Source organism: Herpailurus yagouaroundi, unplaced genomic scaffold, assembly GCF_014898765.1.
Source record: "Herpailurus yagouaroundi ecotype Mexico unplaced genomic scaffold, PumYag 295, whole genome shotgun sequence".
In the NCBI taxonomy this organism is placed as follows: domain Eukaryota; kingdom Metazoa; phylum Chordata; class Mammalia; order Carnivora; family Felidae; genus Herpailurus; species Herpailurus yagouaroundi.
Genome location: NW_024412512.1, coordinates 2,604,954 through 2,614,828, shown reverse-complemented (window position 1 = coordinate 2,614,828; position 9,875 = coordinate 2,604,954). Strand labels below are relative to the sequence as shown.

At 61.2% G+C, this 9,875-nt stretch overlaps 1 protein-coding gene across 3 annotated transcripts in view; it reads right to left on the bottom strand.

Annotated features, from left to right (window-relative positions):
• Nucleotides 1-9,311, bottom strand: part of TJP3 (tight junction protein 3) — a 27,941-nt gene extending 18,630 nt beyond the window's left edge. Inside the window, exon 1 of one of the 3 annotated variants that reach the window (XM_040461791.1) lies at nucleotides 9,107-9,311. Coding sequence is in view for 2 of the 3 variants with exons in the window: in XM_040461789.1 (XP_040317723.1) it covers nucleotides 2,706-2,723 (18 nt within the window). In the remaining variant the exon portion in view is untranslated. Of the gene's footprint in view, nucleotides 1-2,705; nucleotides 2,881-9,106 lie in introns of those variants that run through there. The other 2 variants (XM_040461789.1, XM_040461790.1) reach the window with 2 other exon arrangements.
• Nucleotides 9,312-9,875: the final 564 nt, after the last annotated feature.

Genomic DNA, 9,875 nt, shown 5'->3' with positions numbered 1-9,875 from the left:
GACCCCGGGAGAGCGGATTCCTGGCTCCCAGGGGGTGGGGGGAGGGGGCGAGAGACAAACACCGCCGAGGGCGGGGCCTCCCGGCCACTCCCCGCCCCGTCGTTACCCGGGAGCTGAGGGCAGCGCTCACGACCCCGACTCAAAGCCCTCTGCCGGCTGCCTCAGTTTCCCCGCCTGCCAAATGGGCTGCCCCCGCCCCCGGCGCCCTGGCCTTCAGGGCCGAGGCGGCGGCGGCGCGGGGCAAGGAGCCAGGCGGGCAAAGCAGAGGGCCTCGACTTTCCTCCTTTGCACGTGAGTGAGAGACACCGCGCTCCGCTCATCGTTTAACCCTGAGCGGCCTTAATGTGTCACCGCTGTTATTCCCACCTTAAGGGAGAGCAAAGGAAGGCCCAGAGAGGGGCAGTAACTTGCCTGAGGTCACCCGGTGAACAGGCGGCGGGTCTCGCACCCTCCCTAACCAACCACCGCACCCTCCGCCCTGTCGCTTGTTTTTTTCTTCCGGACTTATGTTTCAAAGCAGAATCTTTGTACTTGCTTTGAGTTTACACTTTGTATCATTAAATGCCCTCCGGAACTTTGATTTCCCAGCCTTATTTTAAGACACAGCCCCAGGGAACCAGGGCCCCTGGGGGACAGGTGCAGGCGGCCCAGGCTTGCCCTGCCACCCGCCCCCCTCCCGGCCCGTGCAGGTTCACCTCCTTAGATATTAGAGACCTTGTCTAAAACCCACGGGGCCAAGCCTAACCCGCCCCCCAGTGGCCCTCAGCTCCGTTCACCTGCACGTCTTCGCCCTGGCAGTCCCCTGGGCCGAGAGACACCCCCCCAAGAACCCGCAGGCCGCTAGCCCTCGCCACTTGGGTCCCCCGCCTCCTCAGGCAGCCTTCCTGGGCGAGCCAAACTTCCAGGGCTCCCTGTCACGGTTCCCCGTTTTCTTTCTTAGGCTTGGATCACGGCACCCCAAGCCATCTTAAATTATCCTGTTTAGGGGCACCTGGGCGGCTCGGTGAAGCGTCTGACCTCCGCTCAGGTCATGATCTCACGGTCTGTGAGTTCGAGCCCCGCGTCGGGCTCTGTGCTGCCAGCGCAAAGCCCACTTGGGGAGCCCGGTTCCCCTCCCTCTTTGCCCCTCCCCCACTCGCTCGCCCTCGCTCTCAAAAATAAACATTTCTTAAAAAAATTAGCCAGTTTAATCATCAGCTTGCAAGTTCCTGATCTTTCCTCTTGGGCCGTGAAGGCGGGCTGGAGCCGTCTCTCCGGCACCCTGGTGGTGGCCCTTGGCATCTCCTGGGCCCTGGTGAACCCCTACTCATCCTTCAGAGCCCCCGGGAGGGGACGCTGTCTCTTCCTCCAGGAAGTGAGTCCTCAGCGGCCCCATTCACACGCCTTACATCCCTAATCATTGGAATGGGGGGGGGGGGGTCCCAGTCCCTTGCCTCCCATACACCCCTCTGGTCTGGGGCCTGCGGCTGGGCAAGGTTGGGGACCCTGGGACCCCAGTACAGTCCCCACAGAAACAGAAGGGAGACGGAGTTCAAGGAATGGGGGTGAATGGTGAGATAAAAGGCCTATTCAGCCAGGAACTCAACCGGGTGTGTCCACAATTCCTAGACCCCTCGGTCAGCCCTTCACCCACCCAGGTGAGCTCTGAGGGGGCGGGGCCTGGGCCTTTATCCCCACCCCCTCCCCCAGGGACGAGGAGAGGAGGAGTCACCCAAACGGGCGAGTCAGGTGGTACCCTGTCACACAACCCCGGGCACTTGGCTCCCCGCCCCCTCCCCATCTCCGCCTCCGGGAACCCGGGCGCGGGGAGAGGGGGTAGGAGGGCCACAAATATGGGAGGTGGGGAGGGGATTCTGGAAGCTTCCCCCCCCCCACCCCCACCCCGCAGCCAGGACGGAAGTTGGCGGGAACCAGAACTGCCCGGAAGTGTGGTCTGGGGCGAGCCACGTTCTCCCTACGGCCTCACTTTACCCCTCCAGGCGCGATCTGCCGCCCGGTGCGGCGGTTATGAAAGGGGTCAGCCCGAGCTCGGTCCCCGGAGGGTGAGGTTTTCCCCCCAAATAGAGACAAGGGGATCCCCTCCCCCCAGCAGGTTTGCTCGTGTGTAAAAGGGGCTCAAGACCCCTGTCTCTGCCCGGTAATGCAAGTTAACGGCTCTGTATACAGTAGGCGCCCAATGAATGCTGGTTCCGGCTTCGCCGCATTCACCGGAGCCACCCCAGCCCACAAATGAAGTCACTGCTGCCGTCCCACTGTTGCTCAAGACTAACTCGGCCCGAACACCCCGCGTAAACATCTTTATAGGGCACCCAAGACGTGCCAGGCGCTAAAAACACGGTTTCCTCTTTGAATCCTCCCTGCACCTCCTTCCCGACGAAGATGGCCCATTTGAGGGGCGAGGTATGGAGAGGCCTTGATTCACCGGCCCGAAGTTACACAGAAAAGTCAGGATTTGACCCCAGAGAGGCAGACCTTGGAGCACGGAAAGACCCCCCCCCCCCCCCCCCCGAGACAGCTTTTGGAGACCAGAGGGCGAACGCCCCTCTCTGAGCAGCCTCGGGCTAGCCACCACCTTCCTCTGGGCCTCAGTTTCCCCACCTGTAACCTGGGGTGGTCTGGGGTCCAGGCCCCAGGTCGCAGACTAGATCCAGGTCGCGGACCCCAGCTAGATCCCCTCCCCCTCCCGTCCTCTGCGCGCTACTCGCCTGGAATCTCACCGCCATGGTCCACCCCTGGGCTCTCCAGCGCCCCTGTCCCGGGGCGGGGGAGGGGGGGGGCCTGGAAACGGTCAATCGGTCCCCACCTCGGGGTGAGGGAGGAGGCTAAGGACGGCTGCGGCGGAGAGAGCGCCCGGCCCTCGCCTCCTCCAGCCGCTCTGGGTAGCACCTGCCCCTCGTCCCCCGCCCCGTCCCCTGCCGGCCCCGCCCCCGCCCCGCCACGCCTTCGGGACCGCGCCGGGGCCGCCTCCGCCCCCGCAACACAGGCTCCGGGCTCCGGGCTCCGGGCTCCGGGGTGGGGATGCCAGACCGGGTTTTCCACCCAGCCGGGCACGAGCCCGCCGTCGGGGCAGGACGCCGGCCGGGCGGGGCTGCAATGAAGACCCGGCAGGAAGTCCGGCCGCGCTCGGAACCGGCGCCTGGGACGGGGCAATCGGCGCCCCCGGCACATTTCGAGGTTCCGCTGGGACATCGGTCGCACCAAAAGCGGGTTGAGTGCCAGAGACCTCCAGGGCGCAGGGCTAGCCTTCCTCAGGGCACCCCATCTCCAGGAAGCCCCCCCCCCATTTCATAGAGGGGAAACTGAGGCCCAGAGGGGTCAGAGACTTGGGCTTTCTGAAGGTCCACGGCTGCCGCCCCAGGGCCTGGCCCCAAAGCCAGCAGAGAGAGCTCTGTCTTCACACCCCACCCGGGGCGGGGCTCCCCGCGGAGGAGGGCGGGCTCTGGGGAGCAAAGGCCGGGTGCTGGGTGGGTCTCAGCCTCGGAAGGTGAGATCTTGGGGTGACAGGACCAGGGCAGACACCCACACGTTCCTTGCTGCTTGGAATATATATTTAAACATTTTATTTATAGGAGCGCCTGGGTGGCCCAGTCGGTTGAGCGTCCCTCCTTGGCTCGGGTCGCGATCTCCCGGTTTGTGAGTTCAAGACCTGTTTTGGACTCTACACCGGCCGTGCAAAGCCTACTTCGGATTCTCTCTCTCTCTCCCCCCCCCCCCCGCCCCTCCCCTGCTTGTGCTCTCTCTCTGTCAAAAACAAATAAATATTTTTTAAACTAAAAAAATAAACATCTTTTTTAAAAGTTGCTTAATGTTATTTATTTTTGAGAGAGACAGAGACAGAGCATGAGTGGGGGAGGGGCAGAGAGAGAGGGAGACACAGAATCCGAAGCAGGTTCCAGGCTCCGAGCTGTCCGCACAGAGCCCGACGTGGGGCTCGAACTCACAACCCACTAGATCATGACCTAGGCCGAAGTCGGACGCTTAACTGACTGAGCCACCCAGGTGCCCCCCAAATAAATACCTTATTTACGTATTATATTTATAATATAAACGTTATATTATTATAAATATGTACCCTGAGTCCCCTCTGTTCCTGTGCCCCACTCACGCCAAGGTCGAAAGGGCAAATCCGGCACGGACACCCTCCCCAGCCTCATCCAGTCAGCTCCGGCAGAGAGGAATCCCAGGCTATGGGAAGGGCACAGAAAGGCAAAGAGGAAACTGGGGGAATCAGGAGATGCTTTCTGGAAGAGGGAGCATTGCCGCTGGGGTTTTGAAGGGTGAGTAAGAGTTTGCCAAATGAACAAGGCAGAAGATACAATCAAAAATCTCTGAGGCCCCCGAAGCTGACTTCTTGTTCTCCCCCAAAACACTAATCTGGAGAGCCCAGGCCAGAAGTGGGCCCTCGAGCATCTCCAAAGGTCCCTAAGGCAGTAAGCTTTTGCAGAAAGCCTCTCTGAGCACCTGCTGGAAACCTCAGGGCTGGAGGACAAAGCACATTTTCCCGGTGCGACGTTTGGCCACCGGGAGGCAGCGCCCCAAACGATTGTAGGTAGAACAAGATCAAACCCTTTTTTTTTTTTTTTAATCGCTGTGTGTTTGTGTTAATGAATCACAGGAGAAAGCTAACCGAGCTCCCCGCTGACACGCGCACCAGGGTGCCCTCAATGGCTCCCTAGTGCCCATCCGATGCCCTTTTGCTCAAAGGCAGGGTTTTATTTATTTTTTTTTAAGTACGCGCCACGCCCAAGGTGGGGCCTGAACCCACGACCCCGAGATCAAGTGTCAAACGCTGCACCAACCGGGCCGGGCAAATGCAGGGCTGGGAAAAAGGGCGTGGCCAGTGCGGCGCAGTTTCACAGGCCAGAGGAGCCCGCCTTAAGCCCACTAGTCCAGCCGCTCCTGACCGCCAGATGCCTTTGAGGAAGTAAAAATCTGCTTGTCATCAATCCATTTCATTCACACGTTCATTGTTTAATTCATCCGGGCGTTAAGGCGCCGCGAAACTGTTCGGGGCCAACCACGCGAGCGGGAGCCCGCAAGAACGAACTTCCCATCTGAAATTTCAATGCCAGATTCAACCAGGAGGGGGCAGTGTGGGCACAGCGTGAAGGAGGGAGGGAAGGGAAGGGAGGGCGCTGCGGACGGTGGGGTCGCCGAAGTCCTTCTGGGACGACCCTGCTCCGCCTCTCTGAGGGCCTTGAGGGAAACTGAGGCAGAGAGACGGCCTGGGCTGGGCTGAGGCCCCTCAGAGTGTGGCCGCAGGAGAGGTGGGAGCCTGGGGGGTGGGGGGTGTCGGGGGGGGGGGGTGTCACACAGGGGGCTTGGGCCCTCCCTGGTGGAGGCTGCTTTGCTGGGCTGTAGGAGGCTGAGGCCGTATGTGTGGTCGAACAGGTGTCGCTCCAACCCAAGGAGGCCCCGGAGCAGCTCTGCGGCCCGGCTGGCTCTGGTTCGTTCATCTGCATTTACGGAGCCCCCACTGTGTACACGCAGGACTGACGGGACCGACCCGGGAGAGCAAGACGACGACCGAGTCGTCACCCAACGTGAGTAAAAAGTACAACCTAGACTTCTGAGAGCGTCAGCAGGGAGACACGACAGGGGCTGGGGGCTCAGGGAGGGCTTCCCGGAGGAAGGGCACTCAAAATAAGGACTACGTTTAGGAGGCGTGATGGAGGTGAGAGGCCAGAGGTGAGAGGCGTCCGAGCAGAGGAACAATTAGACCTAAAGGAGATGAGGGAGGAGCCATGGGGAGATGTAGGTGAGGGCACAGCCTGTGCAAAGGCCCTGCGGCAGGACCTGGGCATGTTGGAGGAGCCGGGAGGCCCGTGTGGCTGGAGCGGAGTGAGCGAGGGGGAGAGAGGGAGGAGGGGAAGGCAGGGAGGGGCCGAGGCACGTCCTGCAGGGCCTTGGGGGCCTCTCTCTCACACACACACACACACACACACGCACACACGCACAACGTAAATAACCTTAAAAAAAGAGAAAGGAAAAAGAATGCCGAAATGAATTCAGAAATGGATGGTAAACTGATCGACAGCCACGGGTCCGTAGCGCAGTAAAGTCTCCAGTGGGCAAAACTCACTTGCATGTCTGCGGATCAGAATCATTCGCAATGCTGCCAGTTTCCCATAATTTACGGGCCAGGGCCGTAAAGTGGTCCAAAGGCAAAAGGAAGCGCGGACAGGGTTCGCGCCAAAGCCCGGCACGGATCGGACATCCATGAAGTCCGCAAGCCACCGAATGTTCTCGGGCCACAGTTCCCGCTTATTGGCTGCACTCCTCTCCGTGGGGCTCTTTCTGGAAGGCGCCTACTCCCTGCCGGCCTCTGTGAGCTCTACTGCTGTAGCATCCCAAGCAGCTAGAACAGCGCCCGGTATGCAGTCAGTGCCTACTAGGTGAACAAATCGCTCCCGGGCAGTCACCTGAGATTCTGAAAGTAGAGAGAGCAGTTGCTGGGTTTTCTGGAAGGAACATCCTGGGTGTGGCTGGCGCAGCCACTGGGCACATGAGGGTTGGCCACGTGGGGGTCGTGGCGGGGGGGCCTTTAACGAGCGGTGGCCAAGGACAGCTGGCCTGGGGTACAGGTGCAGAGGCCGGGCTGACCACGGACGCTGTGAGAAAGGTGTCAGGGGTCTGGGTCCTACCCCCAGCTGGGCTCTGCTCTTCCCCGGCTTCCTCCCATCAGGGGGTGGGGGTGGGGATCCCTTCCGTGAGGCCCCTCCAGCTCCATTCCATCCACTGCAAGCTTCTGGAAGAGTCTACGTGCCCCTCCTCACCTTCCTTCCCTCCTCCACCACGGTGCTCTCAGGAAGGTGCCCCCGAGCCCCCGTGTTGCCAAGCCCTGGGACATTCCTTATGGCTACGACTTTGCTGCCCTGTCACTTGTACATGATTCCAGAATGAAATGGTTTGCTTGTTCGGTTGAAAGCCACATTCTAGCAGGGCCTCCAGGTTTGGCCTCCCTGGTCCCCCCTGGTTCTGCCCTGGAGCCCACAGTCTGTCCTCCCCGCAGCGGCCACCGGGGGGCGCCTTCGAGCCCCGAGTCAGGTCCTGCCTTCCTCTGCCTACAGCCCTCCAGGGCTCCCACCTCCCTGGAGTAAAAGCCTAAATCCACCCCTAATCCCCAGCACCCCGCACAGCCTGCCCTGTTCCCGTCCCTCCCCTCCCCTCCTCTCTCTCTCTCCCCCTCTCCCACTCTGCTCTAGCTACAAGGGCCTCCTGGTTGTCCCTCCAACTCCAGGCCTGGTCCTGCCCCAGGACCTTTGCACGGGCTGTGCCCTCTGTCTGGAATGCTCATTCGCCAAAGTCACTTCCTTCAAGACGGCTCAAACGTCACCTCAAGAAGCCTGCCTCTAATCTTTCTACGCAAGGTTGTAAAATACCCCTCTGCCCGTTTTATTCCTGCCCCTGTGGCTCTTTTGCATTCTTTCCCTCTGTGAGACTGACCACTCTTTAACCCCGGATACCATTTACTTCCTTATTATATCTCTTGTTTCTTGTCTGTCTTCTGCTACCAAAACACAAGCCCACAAGACAAGGGATTATTGTTGGTCTGGTCCCCTGCTGACTCCCCAAGACCCGGAAGGGCACCCAGCATACAGTAGGTGCTTGATAAATGCAGGTTCACTCCCTGGGCAGCCCCTCCTCCCAGGGCCATCTCCCACGAACCTCAGCCCGTTCCAAAGGGTGTCAGGCTCCTCCCTGAGCACATACTGCTCCTCTGGCTGAAGGCCAAACAGAAACCCGAATTTGCCTCCGCGGACTTTCCCCGCAACCCAGGGCCACACGGAAGCACTGAGCCCAGGAGGCAGGACGTTTACAAGATGCTTAGCCTGGCGTGTTGGTTGGGGGGGGGGGGGTGGGGTGGGCAGGGGCAGCCCCCAGTCGTCCCTCGTCTCCTTTCTGCCCTACTTTCCTGTGCAGCCCCGGGCAAGTGGCTACCCCTCTCTGAGCCCGACTTCAACTCCTGTCTAACGCAAAGGTGGATGGGACATTGCGACTCGCCTGGAATTCTGAGTTCTGACTTGGGGTGGGACGGTTTACCCCAACCCCCGATGACTGAGAATCTATCACCCACATTATCATTTGCTGCACTCAGCAGCCCTGGGTCGTGCTGACTCGACCTGCACCCATTTTACGGAGTGGAAGACTGAGGTTCAGATAGGCGAAGGGGCTGGAGGCTGGGTCTATCTGAGTCCACAGGTTTTCTCCCCAAACCCCAGGCGGGTGGGCTCTGACAGCCCAGATATACCTCCTCCAACCCCACAGACCCCAGACTTGACATCGCTCTGCTCGGCACGAGTGTCCCCAAATTCCAGACCAGCTATATACCCCGAGACTCATAGGCCTGTGCCTCCCTGGCCCCAGGGGGCCCTCTCTGTCCCAGACAAAGAGACTTGAGGTGCAATCGGACACTTGGCTGGCCAGGAAGCCCTCTTTGTGCTGCCCTTTGGGGAGCAAACGACCCAGAAAAAACTGCTGCCGCCGGACCCTGTCCTCTGCAGGTTCCGGGCTTCCTTGGCCCTGGGGACCAACTGGCTCCTTGCCTACGGGAGGCTCTGGCCGCCGCCCCTGCCCCTTCCTACATCTCTCCGCTGGCAAGTTTTGCCCAGGGAAGGAATCCAGACAGGGTCCCGGGGCCCCCATCGCCGTGGTAAGGCCACCGTGGGACCCCTTCCCAGGCTCCGGCGGGTCCCGGCGGTGGGGGGTCGGGGGGGGGGAAGGGGGCGCCACTGTTTGGAAACTGGGGAGTCTCTTCAGAAGCTCCAGGAGGCCCACACACCGACTGGGAGCCGGGCTGCCTTGCCGGACCCCTCCCTGCCCGGGCCTCCCTTCCTCACTTTGGGGGATCAGAGACCAGCCTGGGCCTCCTCTGCCTCCCTGGCACCACCTGGGCCAACAATGACCCTTTTAAGTCGCTGGCTCTGGCGTCCGGGCAGGTTGCCAGGGACAGTAACCGCCAGCCAGATAATCCCTTAGAAACTATGTCAAACGCCCACACATGAGTGTCAGTTTCCTGCTTTCTGGGCGGCCAGGGGAGGTGATGGAAGTCCCAGGACCCTGTGGTCAGGGAGTCAGTCCGCGCGGAGCAGGGTGGGGGACTTACCCGTCCAGGAGGCCCGGTGGCCTTGGGGCAGGTGGCAGGAGCCGGGGCCTGGGTGCCCGCCTGGCATGGAGGTAGGGAGGGGACCTGAGGGCTGAGCTCTGTCCTCCCCAGCACGTCTGTCCCGCGCCAGGTGGAACCAGCAGGACGAGGTGCACAACGGGAGTGAGAGCCCGGCCGCTGGTTGGGTATGTGCCTCTGTCGCAAGGTGCCCTCACGTGGGAGCAGCTGGCCTTAACCCCTGCTCACCCAGAGGCCCGGGGACGCCGGGCTCCCGCCTTGCTCACACCGCTGAACCTTGAGCCCCTGGCGTCAGCGCGGGGACTGGGACACTCGGGCAGGTCCTCGGGGGAAACCCCGCCCCCCTTCTCACCATCCTTGAACCCGAGACCTCCAAGCCCTTGCACTTGCCGAGGGACGGTCCACTTCCCACCGGACAGATCTGAGCGCAAATTCCACCTCTCGGCCCCAGGCTCACCTGCCGGGATTCTGAGGCCAGGAAGGGTCAACCGTTTCCCTGCTGGGTGGCCTTGGGCAAGTCACCGAGCCTTGTCGGTTTCCTCGCCCGAGAAGTGGGGAAAACACGAAGCACCTGCTTCCTAGGGCCGTTTCGAAGGTCGAAGAAATGAATGCGTGCTTGTCAAGTGGGTGCCCAGTAGGCCCACACCTTCCAGCCACTACCCACCCACGGGGCGGAAGGACAAGGTTTGGGTGAGTGTAAGACACACGTGGACCTGGAAGGCTCAGCATGCGAAAAAGAACGTAAAACGCG